The 17,607-nt window shown below is 41.9% G+C and overlaps 1 protein-coding gene across 1 annotated transcript in view; it reads left to right on the top strand.

Annotated features, from left to right (window-relative positions):
- LOC132836799 (BTB/POZ domain-containing protein 7-like) overlaps positions 1 to 12,841 on the top strand; it is a 70,073-nt gene extending 57,232 nt beyond the window's left edge. The window contains exons 10-11 of the mRNA XM_060856269.1: positions 2,308 to 2,682; positions 4,331 to 12,841. Coding sequence (XP_060712252.1) covers positions 2,308 to 2,682; positions 4,331 to 5,431 — 1,476 coding nt within the window. The 3' untranslated portion in view covers positions 5,432 to 12,841. The remainder of the gene's footprint in view (positions 1 to 2,307; positions 2,683 to 4,330) is intronic.
- The last annotated feature ends 4,766 nt before the right edge of the window (positions 12,842 to 17,607 follow it).

The raw sequence follows: 17,607 nt of genomic DNA, 5'->3' as shown, positions 1-17,607 counted from the left end.
GCAATCAGATGGGTGTTTTTATTCAAATTTGACTTTTTTTTTACTGACTCTCTCTCCGTGCCCCCCCCCCCCCCCAACCATCCATCTCTCTCTCTCTCTCTCTCTCTCTCTCTCTCTCTCTCTCTCTCTCTCATATTCTCACACACACACTCACTCACTCACTCACTCACGCGCACTCTCACTCACTCACTCACACACTCACACGCACACACACACACCACGCATGTGAGTGTTTTGACTTGAGTTGCCACTGTTGGAGCCCCAGTTTAGTGGAGACCACTGATTGCATAGTCAACCAGGTGGATCAAACTAGCTTAAAAACCCAATCAGAAATGCAAAAAAATTAAATTTTGGTATGTCAGTAGTTTCTGGTGTAATTAATTAAATGATTCATCCACAACCTGAGCTACAAACCTTTTCAAAACCTCATTAAACACTATCACCTGATGAAGGAGCGTCGCTCCGAAAGCTAGTGTGCTTCCAATTAAACCTGTTGGACTATAACCTGGTGTTGTGTGCTTTTCAACTTTGTACACCCCAGTCCAACACCGGCATCTCCAAATCATCATTAAACACTGCTTTCCTTAGATGGTTCTCTTTGCCTCATGCTCCCTCTTGTGGAGAGTTCCCAATCTTGATTTTTTTTTACTGTCGTCTTCCATCTTGCTTAGTGCTCCCTCTCTCACCTCTTTCCACCCTAGTCCCAAACTCTGCAAGGTGGGGTTTGAACCCACGTCTCCAAATTCATAGCTAGGGCCTCTGGATTGCTAGTCCAATGAGACCATTTGGCCCCATGCTCCATGTGAGCCTCCTTGAAAATTCAAGTGTTTCTTCCTTTCTACTACATTTGTGTTTCCTCTACTTCTTTCTCCCTTATTGGCTTATCTAGCTTCCCCTTAAAGATTTTAATCCATATTTCAAATACTAAACTGCAATGAGGGGTGGCACAGTGGCTCAGTGCTTAGCACTGCTGCCTCACAGCACCAGCGTCCCAAGTTCGATTCCAGCCTTGGGTAACTGTCTGTGGAGAGTTTGCACTCTCCCCATGTCTGTGTGGGTTTCCTCCTGGTGCTCTGGTTTCCTCCCACAGTCTAAAGATGTGCAGGTCAGGGTGGATTGGCCGTGCTAAATTGCCCATAGTGTTAGCTGCATTAGTCAGAGGGGAATGGGTCTGGGTGGGTTACTCTTCAGAGGGTCAGTGTGGACTTGTTAGGCTGGAGGGCCTGTTTCCACACTATAGGGAATCTAATCTAATCTAATGTGTTTCCATTCATTTCTCAAATCATAGGATTAAATTTGTCAGTTACATAGCAACTTTTGTATGCTTTTATATTTTAGATGCAATTATTTCCTCTTTTTCCACTTTTAGCCATATAAATGTTTTAAAATTAACTTTTCATATAGAAGACCCTCAGCAATTTTGACATCTAGTGGTACTAAATTTTGAAGTTTCTTTAAGCTCTAAAATTTTCTTTGTGGTTTAATGTTGTTCACAGATTCTTTCCACTTGCTCCTTCTGAGATATTTGAAGTCCTCCACTTCTGTCCTCTTACACATTCTGATTCCCTTACTCCACCTTTGATGGTCGTGACCTCAGCTCCCTGACTCTAAGCTCTGAAACTCCCTCAGTAAACCTCCCTGACGCACTTCCTTTTAATAACCTTTTTAAAACCTACCTCTTGTGCTTCAGTCTTGGTTACCTTTGTGTTAAATTATGTTTGATTCTGGGAATTGCCTTATTACATTCACATATTCATTTTGTTAAAAAATGTTCGGAGCATCACAAAAGACGACTGCAAATTGTCCTTCAGCAAAAGCCTTAAAGTTTGAGAAGTGATGATAAATACCTCGGACATTCCAGCCTTCAGTCAGAATCATTATTCAAAAAATGGATGAAGCTGTGTGGCTTCTTTAAATGTTCATCTCTTTTGAGAGTGGCTTCATCAGCTGTTCTTCAGGTGGGTTTAGCTTTGTACAAGTGAAACCCAGTATATTTTCCATCCTTCTGTCTGCCAACAAGTCTCTAAACTCGCCAACCTTCTCAATGACACTTTCCTCTGCTTCCCGAGCCACACTTGTCATTTTTTCTCCCTGGTGTCATACAAAGGTCTGAGTCTTTTAAATGCTTCATGCCCTGGCACAGAGCATGTCAGAGTTCTAAAGTTGTGATTTGAAATATTAGCCTTTCCTTTCCAATGTTAACTGACTCACTGTACCTTTAGGGGCAGATTTGCTTTAAAGCTGATTTAGTTTTTTAAGATGAACAGTGTTCCTTTTATTTTACTGTTTTATTTCTTTCCATTTCAGTATCCCGCGGTATATTTTCCTAACGAACACCTTGGCATTGATAGCCCGACCTTCCCAAAACGCCAGCCAAACTCTCGACGGACCACTCCAGTCAAAGAAACCAACATCCTGACCCTGGACCCCTTCAGGAATTTCAGCCCGCCTCTCCCACCACCACCTCCTCCTTACCATCTCCCTCCAACGCCTAGAAGAGACCGCGCACAGCCCAGTGAAAAGAAAGAAGACAGCCAGCCTACCTCATACTGTGCTTTACGTACTAACCAACAGCAACATTCTGGCTCTCGAACTTCAGAACAGGCGGTCCAGGCCTCTATCAGGGCTATAAACTGCGAGGAGCCCACTGACAACCATTTGACCCATGAGGAGCAGGTCTCTGTAAGTATAAGTGCACACTCCTAGCTTCTGTCTGGTATCCCACTGATGCTGATGTTGGGCATTGCATTGTTGGAGGCGAAAGTGAGGACTGCAGATGCTGGAGATTAGAGTCAAGATTAGAGCGGTGCTGGAAATGCACAGCAGGTCAGGCAGCATTGGAGGAGCAGGAATATCGATGTTTCAGGCAGGAGCCCTCCATCAGGAATGAATTGCATTGCTGTAGCTGATCTCTGCAGTAGAATCCTTCCTATCGTTATCAGAGCAAAATTGACAAGGTTTACAGTGATAGTAAATGGCACCATTTTTTTGGTATGCTGCCTCCAATATCATAATAGTAATTACACTTCAAAATTACTTCATTAGTCACAAAGTGCTTTGGAACACCCTGAGATCATGAACAATGCTAATTAATTGGAGTTTTTTTTTCCCTTTTAATGAGTGCATGTTCCTCATTACACCAGTCAGTGCATCTGTTCAAAATGAACTGTCTTTTTTTCCCAGCCGCAATGACTCAATTAATTTAAACAAAAGCAGGCAAGCACGAGGTACACAGTCAGACCAGAAATGGACCCAGCTGCCCCTCCCAATTTATGTTCAATTAATGGATCTTGATCAGAACTCTGGAGGCCAAGGGGAGACTTGAAAGAAGTCTATATAAAATTAAGATGCAGTGGTAGGGTTGATGGTCAGTCTTTTTCCCAGAGTTGAAATGTATAATACTGGGGCATGCATTTAAGGTGAGAGTGGGAAAGTTCAAAGGAGATGTGAGGGGAAAGGCTTTTTTTATATAAAAAGTGGTAGGAGTCTGGAATGCATTGCCTGGGTAGTAATGGAGGCAAATATGATGGGTGATTAAGGGACTTTTGGATAAGCACATGAATAAGCAAGGAATGGCAGAATATGGACAAAGGTCAGGCAGAAGGGATTCGTGTAATTTGGCTTATTATTCCTGTGCTGTACAGTTAATGTTCTAATTGTCGGGGATGGCTGGAAAAAGAGAGATTTCTGCACCATGCTGTTAAATCAAGACCTTTTCCACTCTTTCAAGTGACCATAAGATAAATACCATCCAAAGAAGGGCAAATGAACTCTCTTGGTATTCTGACTCATATTTGTCCTTTAACCATTGTCACTAGAGCTCCTCAATATTCATTTTCAAGGTGCCGTGAGACATTGTATATGATTGGCTGCTATTTTTCCCTACGTTCTGACAGAGTCTGTTCATCAAAAGTGCTCATTTGGCTATAAATAATTTTGGCCATTGTGGAAGACTCAATAATAAATGCATTTACCATTATTTCCTCAACACGGTTAATATTTAACTACATGATGTTAGGTGCGATTATATGGAGATGAGGCGAGATCAGCTTTAGTTTTTCGAGTGAGAATAATTTAATGAGCACAGACAGCAATAACATTTTTAATAATTCCCTTAAATTGTCTGCTTCATATTTTATTAACGGAAATTTATGTATGAAAATTAGTCATACTGTAATTGCATCTTCCCACCAGTGATGGCAATGCAGTATCTCTATATTTACAATAACATTAAAACCTGTGTGTAGGCACATTTGCAATATCTCTTCTTTTCTAGTCTGGATTTGCTTTGGTACTTCCTACAAACTAATTTAACTGTTTGACTTCACAGAGTTCCAAAAGTTTGGTTAAAGACTTGATGCCTGACATTGCCATGGCAGCTGGGTCAAAGCAGAATTTAAGTTCCAAGGACCCTGAGCTATGTAAGCCCATCACTGACTCTGTTCGCGATTCTACAGAGCCCCCCACAGAATCATCTGAACTGCTCTGCGCGAACCGAGGTATCAGTAAGTACAGCTTAAGGAAGAAGAAACACTCACGAGGCCAGAAACCTCGAAGACACGTAGACTTCTGGAACTACCCTGATTTTTATGATTTTTCCCCTGAAGATTCTTGCCAAACTTCTGTGTTGTCCCAAAAGTTGCCTTCCCCTTCTCCTTCCCCTTCAAAGGGCCTTGCTTTCTGTCAGGACCTGAAGAATAATTCTCGGTCCCCTGCTGGTTTGAAGCAAGGCCAGATCACCCCCACATCACCATCCAAAAGGAAAGAGGCCTTGAGCAGTGAATCCGTAGATCCTCAGGAGAAGCCTGAACTTAAGAGGACTTTGGTAAAACTTGACCCATCGTCTACAGTAGAGGTCCATTGTAGTGCTAGCACAGATTTGACCCATGGTTTACCAGCCCATGAGGAACGGCTGCTTGACACTCCTCAACAGCTTGGAAGATCTGACCAGCAACTTCCATTGGATCCAGCTAGTTATAAAGCCACCTCTGGTGGGACTTTAATGGGGACAGATTTGATACATGGTTTGCCAGCAGAAGAGCAGAAACCCAGACCTAGACTTGGGTCGCCAATCAAGTGCTCATTTCTAACTTGCGACCTACCGGCTTCACAGTCAAGACAACGGAACTCCCCCCAGACCACGGTAAAATCGGACGTCCTTTCCTCCCCAGAGCCGAGCTGTTGTGATTATCTTTACCGGAGGGGTGGGAATGGCGTGGCAATGACGACAGATTTGACTTGCAGTCTTCCTACCAGCCCTAGTGTTGGTGTGCCATTAATCTCAGTTTTTGAGAACTCCTCTGGAAGAAGACTAGCCGACACAAACCTCCTCTCACCATCAAACTGTTGCATCACCCATAGCGTTAACTCCAAGAGACAGCCAAGTAAATCTGAGACTAGAGACTTTCCTTACAAAAAATCAGCTCTATAAATTTCGTATTTGTATTGCTAGTCTGTTGCATTTTATATTTCTTTCTTTTATTTCCCCTCCACCTTCTCCAAAGGGTGTCCAGTAAATGGAAATAAAATGATATGGTGCGACCAGAGCTATTGTATGGCTTTGGTTCATCTTTGACTGTATTGCAAAGTATCTGATCCACTCAAAAGAACATTACAAGACCCTGAGTGATCTGGTGAATCTTTTGTCAGGGGGACGGGTGGCATGTCACATTGAGGCTGGGGACCATTGATTTGTTTGTTTTCCATTGTTTTTCTGTTTGTAAAGGCTGAGCATTGATTTCAGGTTGGTGATGCCTCTGAATAGCCCATTCTCAACCTGTGCTACCCCTAAAGGACAGGCCACATTAGGCAGGCATGCCTAGCAAGGAGGCTAATTCAGGAGGGGAGTCTGTTCAGCACGTCCCTGAACTGACAGCTGAGACATTTTGACAAGTAACCAAGATTTTTTTAAAAAAGTGGAATGAGCTTTCTTTTTAAATTCTTTTCATTGGAGAAAGTGTTGCTGGCAGGCTTGTATTCGTAACCCATCTTAATTGCCCTTGAACTGAGGGGTTTGCCTGGTCATTTTGGAGGGCAGTTAAGAGTCAGCCATACCTCTGACACAGGACGAGCAATCCTGGGGCCCAGGTTAATATTCTGGCGAAATGGGTTCAAATCCCTTCACTTCAGCTGCTGGAATTTAAATTCCAATTAATGAATTTGGAAGATGAAGCTAATCTGTGGTGGTGATCATGAAACTATGGTAGATTGTTGTAAAAACTCATCTGATTCTCTCAGCTCTCTTAGGGAAGGAAATCTGCCATCTTTGTCCTGTGACACCAGATCCTCTGAAATGGCTTTGGAACCCACTCCATTCAAGGGGCAATTAAGGATGGGCAGCAAATACTGGCCTTGCCTGTGGTGCCCGCATCCGTGAATAAAGAAGGTCTCTCCTCTTCTTGTAATGCACACCTGAACATTCTGTGTGTTACGCACAAAGAAAGATGTCGTTTGTCTATAAGAATGAAGCCAAATCCTATTCTGAGCCTTCAGATAAGGGGAGAGACTACTCACTCTCGGCTGATCCTATCTCTTGTCAAACCATTTTACCATGAAAACAAAACAAAAACTAGCTTGTACTCTGCACCTAATCCAAACAGGTTTCTGATGACTGTCTTCTGTTTGGGTGGTGTTAAATTCAGAAAAACAAACCACGTGTTAGGGCACTGCTCTTGCCATGTCAAGGAGAAGAGTCTTTCAGAGGAAGGAATAAAAGTAAGTCTTTGAGTTGGTGGTCCTTTCATTTCAACAACAGCATTCTGTCACCAGAGGCAGGGAAATGGGCTGAAAGAAAATGCTTCTCTTGAAGTTAGCTATGAATTTCTTAAATTTGATTCAGCCCAACACTTTTGTTCACAAGATGTTTGTTAATTATTGACGGGTGAGGGGTGGAAGATCTACCTTCTCTATTATATAATGGTTTCCTAACTCGCTTATCCCGTGAAAATACAAAGGCATCTCAACCTGTAACCAGCAGGGAAGGTCAACCAGAGGCAGAGATCGCGCCAGGAATGGGTGAGATTTTCATGTTGAGCCCACCCGTGTAGTTGCCGATTCTGCCTTCTGTTTAGTACGAGTTTTTGGATTAATGGAACATTAGAGAGTTGAGGCACCAGTGGGTACAGATCTGTCACTGGTGGTGGGAGAAATTTTGACAGGGTTGAGTTGAGAGCCCCGCACAATGAAACGCCTCAATTTGATGGCAGTTATTTTTCAGAGGAGTATGGTACGACAACACTACACTACTGGGAATTCTCTCCCATCCTTTGTATCTAGGTCTTGTATTTCCAAGGTTACAATAGCCCACTTAACCCATCCCTCTAACTATTTCTAAGTTGCTTCTAAACACTTACAATGCTTTTGAGAGGGGGTGGTTTTTATTTAGGTTCCTTGAAGTTAAAATTATGTTTTGAATATATTTTTATATGATATATCAACTTTAAAAACTCTGCATCTACAAGTTGTATTGTCTTTTTCTAAAACATCCTGTTTGTCAAGTCTTTTGCTCTGTTTCCCCTGTGTAAGAAAATGGTCTTTGAAATGGTGTTTTGTTTTTGGTATTTAATAAAAAAACGAGGTTCACTTTGAAAACCCAAAAGAAAACCAGGGGTTTGTTCTAGGGCTATTAAATAGACAGGCTGTCCCATTACCTGTAAACCCCAGCATATTAGTTAGCTGATTAATCTATTACCCCAGATATCACTACAGAAATCAAGGCACTTTTGAATATTTACTGGGTTTTTTCCCCCGCATTGGCATTACTATTTATTTAAACAACAGCCAGACCAGTATTTACCAAGAATGCAACCTCTAGTATTTTTGATGAAATTACCAAGCCTGAGGCGAGATTGAGGGGATAGTGATGCTTGTTAAAGCTCACATGCAGGTGCAGCTAGCAATTAGGAAGGCAAACAGTATGTTGCCCTTCATTTCGAGGGGATTTCAATACAAGAGTAATTATATCTCTGCAGTTGCATGGAACTTTGCTGAATCCACACCTGGAGTATTATGTACACTTTCGGTCTCTTTACTTAGGGAAGAGTATATTTGCTAAAGGGAGTTCATCGCTGGTTCATCAGACTGATCCATGGGATTGCAGGATCGTCCTGTGAGGAGGATTGAGGTATGTGTTCCATAGAACTTTGTAGAATGAGAGGTGATCTAAGTAAAACTTATAAAATTCTTAAGAGCTTAATAGATTGGATGTTGGACGTTCCCCCTGGCTGGGGAAACTTAGGATTTGGGGTAGCCAATTGAAGGCAGAGATGAGGAATTTCTTCACTCTAAATCTTTTGAATTCTCTACTGAGAACTGTGGAGTTGATATCATTGAACAGGCTCCAGACAGAAATCCATGCCTTTCTGGGGACGAAAGGCATTAAGGAGGTGGTGCAGGTAAGTGGCATTGAGAATCAAAGATCAGCTATGATCCGATTGAATAGCATGACGGGCTTGGGCTGAACGGCCTTCACCTTTTCGTATGAAGTGTTGGGTCTAGGTAATGGTTTGAGCAATGAGGTTCATTTCCCTAATTCAGCAATTATTTGAAGCATGACAGGGAGGTAGATAAATATTTAACATCACAGATTGGGATTGAAAGGGGTGTAATTTAACTAAACTGTCAGATGTCTATTGCTCACAATCAAGAGATCTACTATTAAAATCACATGGAGCTAAAGTCATCTGGTCCTGTCAGTTTCCACAATGGGCACAGCAGTTAAAATTGATTTCTTTGTATCTGGTGTACCTCCTGCAAGTTTCTGAAATATTTTTCAGAAGTCCGATTGTTGTCTGACCAGTGAACTGTCAGCTTTAGATGTTCAAGCTGCTTTATGATGTATCAAGAAGAAAATATTTCAAGGCCCTCTCCCCCGCCCTCTCATCCTCTCCCCCATCTTTCCCTCTTGCCTCACCACCATCACGCGGTTTCCTTCTCGTGAGTTAACCAGTTACATTTTTATGACAATCGTTAGACTTTTAATTCCAGGCTTTAAGAGAAACATTGGATTCAAATTCCACCATTTGCCATGGTTATATTTGAACCCCTAACCCCAGAACATTCCATGGATTACTAGTCCAGCAACAATACCACTAGGCCATCGCCTCCACTTTATTCTGTACCTGTCAAGTGCACTGAGATACAGGGTTGTTAGTTGTCACAAAACCCATGGAATATTCCCAAGTGTCAAAATCCATGACTGGCCAAGTCAGAGGGAAAGAGATGTCTCCCTTATTTCCACCCCAAACCCATTCTTGCATTTGCCTATATGACTATTGCTGCATTTGGAGTGTACTACATTGTATAATTACCACTTTTCCTCTCAAATATACCGTTGTCTATCTGGTGCCCTGATGGAAGTCTAAGAGTTAGGCATCTGACTCTGAGGTTTGCCAGTGGATTCATCTGCAAGACATTCATGAGAATGGAATGTTGATGGGTGACCTATTACTTTTCTTGTCCCTCTCCTCATTTCTCCTTCATTTGGAGAAATGGCTGACTTGTAATTGGCTTAGCCTTGTGGCAAAAACAGCACTGAGAATCTTGCCCACTGGGAGTCATTGACAAGTGACTTCTCTTCAGCCAACATTTGTGTTCCTTTTTCAATCAATTCCACCCATGTAGAAATCTGATGGCCCATCTTCAGATGATGCAAACATGAGGGGGACAGTCAGCCTGTCTTAACTTATTCATCACTTCAGTTCAGGGATTCCAACTGTCTTGCAAATTTTCTTTATCCTCTCCCTGAAGCTTAATTCCAAATGTTGGGAGTCCTGTGAGAGTAAGATTTTCCTCCCATCTGGCTCAAAGTTGCCTGTCACTAAAGTTAGCCCAAATCTACTCTCCGATTTCTCTTCCCTTTAAGTGGATGAGCACAGTAGGGTTCTCCTATTAAAGAAAAAGGTGGCCATTACCTTAGCCTAGAGTCCTCTGTGAAATGTTATTGAATGTTTCAATGATTTCAAGTATTTTTGAGACTTGAGGCAAGGAACACGTATGAGTAAAAGAAATGAAAGAATCTCGGGAGGTTTTGGGAAAGCTGGGCATCTCTTGAAGAATGGTACTGGAAAGGGTTTTTAGAGGAGATAGCAGGGACCTCTGTCCATACTTGCTCATGAGATTAAAATGGGAGTTGTTGGCACTGCAGCAATGCCTTGGGAATGTCAGGTGATCAGTAATAGTCACATGTTTGCTTTTCACATCAGTAGGCGATATTGACCCACATGTACCATGGAATGCTATTTTTTTAAAAAAAATGTCTATTTTCCATGTATAGAATCATGAGAACATGAACCAGAAACCCAAAATAAACATGTTGTGACTTTTTAAATACCAGAGTGTTCAGTAATCTCTCGAGTGAGGAACATCAGTGGCAATGTAGGATCCCTCCGAGTTGCAATTTAAGACCATGCACAAAAGTGCTGCCCTTAATTTTGACCCACATGTCCATTTATTTAATTTCATGATTTGATTCACTTTCAAACCAAAATTAAATCCTTTTACTTTCTGACTAAGGGGAAAGCAGTCCCTGTTCTTCAAATGTGTGGTATCAGGTTTAACCTTTCCAGTTTTTTTTTCTCCTTTTGGATGGGAGATGCGAGTTTTGTTTGGAGTTTGGAAGCGTCCCTTTTATTAAGGAAGCTAGATTATGCAAACAAACAAATGTTATGTTTTAGTGGTTTCAGAAGCTTGGTAGTTGTATACAACCTCTGGTCTTTTTTCATCACATCCTCAACCATCAACTTATTCTGTTCAGTCCAGCCCTGATGACTAGAAAAAGAGAAGTCTTGATTGTCACAGGATCAGGATGGAGATGGGGGTCATTTGGTTCAAAGTGCATTGGAACCCTGCAAAATCTCCAGGAAAGTAGCAATGTAAGAAAGTTTGTAACTGCCAGTTTATTACCTCCTGAATATCCTGTATCAATTTATTCTCTCTCAGCAGTTTATCCTGTGTTGATAACTGTGCACAATGCAGTGTTAAGAGGGTTGAAGGAAGGAGTGGGGCAGGGGATGGAAGTAGAGCAATGCAGGGATTTTAAAATTAAAGGGTTCCTGAGATCCAGATGATTATTTGGAGTCAACTGGGATTGGAGTTGCTGCGGTGGGGGCGGGGGGGATATTTGTTGAGGCATCACTGGCTTATTACCCATCGCTAGCTACCTTGAAGTTAGTGGTGAGTTGCTGCCTTGATTTGCTGCAGTCTGTGTGGTATAGGTTGGTCTATATTGCTGTTAGGGAGGGAGCTCAAGGATGTTGACCGAACGGCAGTATACTTTCAAGTCAGGATGGTGAGTGACTGAGAGGGTACTTTCAGGGGATGGTGTTCCCGTGTATCTGCTGCCCTTGTCCTTCTAGATGGTTGTGGTTGTAGGTTTTGGAAGGTGCTGTTGTACGACCCTTGGTGAATTTCTGCAGTGTATCTTGTAGATGGTCCACACTACTACTTCTGAGTACCGGTGATGGAGAGATATGGTGGATGTGGTATCAGTCAGGCCAGCAGCTTTGTTCAGGATCAAGCTTATTGAGTGTTATTAGGGCTGCAATCATCTAAGGGGGTTACTGCAGTGTACTCCTGACTGTCTTGTTGGTGGTGGGCAGGCATTGGGGAGTCAGGAGGTGAGTTACTTGCTACAGGGTTCCTAGTCTCTGACCTGTGCTTGTAGCCACAGTAATGATCTGGCAAGTCCAGTCAGTTTCTGGTCAATGGTAACTGCATGCTACTTAAACCATGATGCATGATGTGAACATATGAACTATTCACACCCTGAGATGTGTTCTGCAATTCATGTAGGTAGTGGTTGATCTATAATTGTTGAGATGTTATGCCATTTTCACTAATTTCTGTGATATTCCACCATCCCCCTCCCCCCAAAATCTCCAGTCTGTTGAACAGTTTACCTGTACTACCACCACCACTCTATATGAGCTTTAATAGCCAAATGACTAGCAAACTACTTGAGGATAAGGCTCATCATCAGGGCAATCCGATACAGAAGTTCGATCAGAAGTTTCTCCCAATTTTTCCACCCCTTTTCGTGCTCCAAAATCAGTGATTTAGCGTGTGCTGGGGTCGAGTTAGGGGCCACTGTTCAGGCTTATAGGGATCCATCCCAGGGAGGGGAAATTTTAGTTGGCAGTTTTTGAATGTGATTTGCTGATTAAATTTTAAACAGATCTACCTAGCCAAAAATCAAGAATAAAGAAACCACCTCTGAATAAAATTCCCGAGTCATAATCCCACCATTTCTTGGGTATTGCCACTACTTCAGTTGAGTTTGAAAACTACTCGTTTGTAAGTGTAGGACTTGCTCTTGTTAACTTGCTGCCCAGCAACTTGTAGTATTAAGCACTTACCTGGTTTTAACATTGGCCCTATAATGAGACTATTTAAAAATATATAATTGCCCTAGGCTGCATTAATTGTACCACTCCACTACAATCCAACTACTGTGGGTTATGCCAAGATGTTAATTAGAGTAGATTCAGCAATATGTTGGATGCACCTTCTGCAACTGCTGTCCACTTTCCTTTTTAAGTTCATCTTGTGTGACCTATACGTTGATGACTGATTTCTGCCTGCAAATGTATACATTATATATAGTGAAAATCTTAACCACCTCTGTAAATTTGACTATGTGAATTATGTGTTTCTTCTAAATCTATTTTTCTATGACAGTGGATAATGTAATTTAAAAAAAAAACCTCAGTAGAAACATTGACGATTGGGGAAATGACTGAAGAATTTGATTCCAGGATCCTTTTCCATGCAAATAGTAACTTATTTATGTACTATAGTTGCTTGGATCTTTCTAATGTTACGAGGGTAATAAATGTACGAAGAGTCTGCCTATAATTTGTGTGTATTTTCTTATTAACTGGTTGACTTTCTTTGTCCTTGTATACAAAAACTACAGTCTGTTGCATGCATAGAGTGCCTGTTGGAAATTTTGTAAGATGAATGTGGGAAGAAAGAACAGCAAATGCAGCAGTTAGAATGAAACCATGTGAGAAGGCAGAGTATATGGCAAATCCTAGTTTTTACTTGCCAGAAAACAATTAGCTTACATAAAAACTGAAAGAACTGCGGATGCTGTACATTAGAGACAAAAACCGAAATCGCTGGAAAAGCTCAGCAGGTCTGGCAGCATTTGTGGAGAGACGTCAAGAGTTAATATTTCAGGTTGAGTGACCCTTCCTCAGAACCTCGTTTGATTAAATTCCCCCTGTTGCTCATCGTCACAATGCTATCTATATAAGTCTCCACCCTTTGGCCCCTTGTTTCTGTGCTCCTGCAGCTCTGGCCATTTGCATTTGGTTATGTTTGAGGTTTTGGATGAAAGAGGACAAAAAGCAGAGGCTGCTCCTTTATAGAAGCCTAGAAAACAGGAGCAGGATAGGCCATTCAGTCTGATCCCTCAATCAATATGATCATAGCTGATCATCCAACTCAGTCCCTATTTGTGCTTTCTCCCTATATACCCTTTAGCCTAAAGAACTATATCTATCTCCTTTTTGAAAATATGAATATTTTGGCCTCAAACACTTTACTGTGGTTGAGAATTCCATGGGCTCACCACTCTCCAGGCAAAGAAATTTCTCCTCATCTCAGTCCTAAGTGGCCTACCCTGCACCTTTGGACTGTGACCCCTGGTTCTGGACTCGCCTGTCATCGGGAGCATCCTTTCTGTGATTACCCTGTCTAATCCTGTTAGAATTTCATAGGTTTCTATGAGATTTCCCCCTCCATACTTCTGAATTCCAGATTTTCACCATCTCTAATCCTTCAAGATATGTGGTCTTGAATTCTGGTCTCTTGTGCATCCTTGATTCCTGCCAATGACTAAGCTCTGAAATTTCCTCTCCAAGTTTCGCTCTCGCTCTCTCTCGCTCTCTCATGTAGTAGAACGCTCTGACTTACACCAGGAGAATTTACAGGCCATTCAGTCTAACCTATTTGGATAATTTCTGAATTATGAAATGAAGTTAGAATTCCTAACCATAAGTGTCTGAAATAGAAAGCACTAAATATCTGCAAACCATAAAATAGTGATTCACTATTACAACCCTGTAATTTTAAAAAACTGTCTTATTTAACAAAAGACTTTGTTGTACAAGTTTTTGTTTCAAAAATCTATGGTGTTGAGCAGTGATGAATGAATGATTCCCCCCAAAATATCTTTGGTATCAAAACTTAATCAGAGCCATAAAGTCATGTGGCAGGGAAACGGACCCTTCAGTCCAGCCAGTACATGCTCGCCAAAATCTCAAACTAAACTTGTCCCACCTGCCTGTGTTTGACCTGTATCCCTTTAAACCTTTCCTATTTGGGGTATCTGACCAAATGTCTTCTAAATATTGTAACTGTACCTGCATCTACCACTTCCTCTGGCAGTTAATTATAGCTACGAACCACCCTCTGTGGAAAAAAGGTTCCCCTTGGCTCACTTTCAAATCTTTCTCCTCTCACCTTAAAAATATGCCTACTCTTGAGAAAGGACCTTTGCTCTTTACCTTATCTGTGCCCCTCATGATTTTATAAGCCTCTATAGTATCACCCCTCAACCTCCTACACGCTAGTAAAAGAATTTCTGATGAAGGGCTGTCGCCCAAAACGTTGATTCTTCTGTTCCTCAGGTGCTGCCTGACCTGTGCTTTTCCAGCACCATACTCTTGACTCTAATCTCCAGCATTTGCAGTCCTCACTTTCACCTTGAAAAAAGACCCAGTCTATGTAGGTTCTCCTTATAACTCAAACCCTCCAATCCCAGCACCAACATTGTGGTAAACTTTTTTGGAACCCCCTCCAATTTAATAATGCCCTAGGGTGACTAGAACTATGCACGGTACTCCAGATGTGTCAGTGAATGCGATGAAGGAAGATGGAGGTCATGTGAAGCATAATCATTGGCATAGACTAGTTGGGCCAAATGGCCTGTTCCTGAGCTGTAAGTTCTATGTCGTTTTTAAGTACTGTGCTAACACATCACTGTGAATTGTTTGGGGTTGCTCAGGAATGGTGTGTGTGTGTGTGTGTGTGTGTGTGTGTGTGTGTGTTATCAATGCCAAGATAAACATTGCTAGAAATAGCCACCATCACAGAACAATTCTCACCATTTGCAGGTAATTCTGAGTAGACTTGGGCTCTGGTTTTTCAGCAAGCTGGATCCATCCTATTCCTGGATGAAATTGATTGCATTCCTGGAAAACGTTCACTCAATGGAGCAAATGGGATTTCTGTTAAAGAGCAGCTACTCTTTTCCCCCCACCACCACCTTTTTCCATCTCTGCATGCATTGATGCACCTGCAACACCCAGGATCAGGAAGAGCTTTGACAGGAATTTGGAATGCAAGACTATAGTTATATCTTGAGTTCTGCAAGGAGATTAATATCTGGTCAAGCATACGCTTTTTACTTGTGATTTGGAGATGCTGGTGTTGGACTGGGCTGCACAAAGTTAAAAATCTCACAACACCAGGTTATTGTCCAACAGGTTTAATTGGCAGCACTAGCTTTCGGAGCGCTGCTCTTTCATCAGGTGGTTGTAGCAACGCTCCGAAAGCTAGTGCTGCCAATTAAACCTGTTGGACAATAACCTGGTGTTGTGTGATTTTTAACTTGTTAGTTGTTTCTTGAAATCTGATCAGGCTGCTTTTACAACCCTGATATTTTAAATATTTGGTGGAAACTTTTTTTTATTAATAAACAGCTGCCACAGCTGATATTGAAGAATTTCTTTTGTTTGCAGATCCCATCAGGAATGAGCAATCATTGTTGTTGACTCGATCCACCTCCCCTCCCCTCCTCCATTCTGAATGGCATTTTTACATCAAATCCAAAGTAATGTTACAGTTTCATGCTTGAATACACATTGCTCCACCTACTGGTGGAACAGGCCGATAACTGCAGGTGGCTCAGGAAGAGCAAAAGTTGCTCAAGACAATGTTGTAACCAATAATATTGACCAGGATGTGCCTCAAACTTTGTGTACCCCCAGCAATTTGAGGCCCTGGAAGTTACAAACTCTCATAAGTTAAACTCGCTAAAATTTAAAGAGTGATGGTTATAAGTTTGTTAACAGCTGTTTGAGATCTTCACTGTTTGGAAACTAAAACTACCATCTTCAATTCACAGTATGGAAGCAGCATTGCCCAGGTCTCTTTGAACATATGGTTCTACTCTTATCTGTTCAGACTTTTCAAAGATTACTTCTGTAGCTATTTTGTAGCTTTGCTGCTGACAGAGACAGAATACTCTACTTGTCTCATATCTCCTTTCATGTCCACAGCAGCAAGGAGTGGAAAATGCACCGCCATTTTGACTTGTCCCTAATATCTGGCAGACCAATCATTTATATTTTTAAAAAATTCATTGCTGCTTCTTTCAGTAGCTTACTGCTACTTTACGGCTTACTGCACCATTCCTGGCACTCACATTTTCAAAGTAATGTGTGTGCCACAAACTGCACACAAGGCTTTCAAGCAGAGAGAGAGGTCACCGGTCTATGACAAGCCAGTCAAAACAGCCTCCTGAGTCTGACACCATTGCCCTTTAAAGCTTTTGTTAACATTTAAAGAACCCAGTTACGACTTTATTAAAGGTCTCAGGCCATTCGGTCTATCAGGCACATCCTTTCCCTCGATTTGTTATCAGAGGACACCATTGAGCCGGAGTGTTGTGACCTCCGAGTCAGAAGGTTGCAGGTTCAAGTCTTGCTCTGGAGGGATAACGTGAGTGGGTATGTCCCCAAAGATTTCTCTCAAAGTTTGAGTACATGAAGAAAGGGAGAAAGGAAAGTGAAAACAGCAATAGAAGCAACTACAGAAATGAAATGTTAGGTGAGAAACGCTGAGGAGGGAGTGTCATAGCAGTGGAGTTAACTGGGAAGTAACATTTTGGAGATTAGCTCCACTGCAATTAAATGGGAAATGCATGAGCTTTAAGGTTGTAAATAAAGGGGATTTCTCTGTCAGAGGTTAGCACTGCTGCCTCACAGTGCCAGAGACCCCGGGTTCAATTCCCGCTTCAGGCGACTGACAGTGTGGAGTTTGCACATTATCCCCATGTCTGCGTGGGTTTCCTATGGTGCTCCGGTTTCCTTCCACAATCCAAAAATGTGCAGGTTAAGTGAATGTGGGGGAATGGGTGGGTTGTACTTCGGTGGATCAGTGTGGACTTGGTGGGCCAAAGGGCCTGTTTCCACACTGTAAGTACTCTAATCTAATCTAACTTAATCTTTAAATGACAGACTCTTCACATCACAAATTCATAGCAGCTTGTGCAGAATTCTTATAACAACCAGGAATGACATAAAAGACAGAAACTCGGCACGTCTGACAGCATCTGTGTAGAAGGGTCATCAGGCTTGGAACATTAGCTCTGTTTCTACCTCCCACAGATACTGTTGAACTTCTCTAGCAATTTCTGCTTTTGTTAGTTTCAGATCTCAGGCAACCACTAGCCTTTGTTTCATTACAGTAATCCTCTGGCTCTGGGGACATGGTTCAAATCCTAGTGACATTAACTTAAATAAATAAAATCAGGCATTTGAAAGCTAGCCTGGGCAATGGTGAGAAAGACCAAAGGAGAAATATCATAAAACTCTGTGG

This window comes from Hemiscyllium ocellatum, chromosome 47, assembly GCF_020745735.1.
Source record: "Hemiscyllium ocellatum isolate sHemOce1 chromosome 47, sHemOce1.pat.X.cur, whole genome shotgun sequence".
Taxonomy (NCBI): domain Eukaryota; kingdom Metazoa; phylum Chordata; class Chondrichthyes; order Orectolobiformes; family Hemiscylliidae; genus Hemiscyllium; species Hemiscyllium ocellatum.
This window is presented reverse-complemented; position numbering and strand designations above follow the sequence as displayed.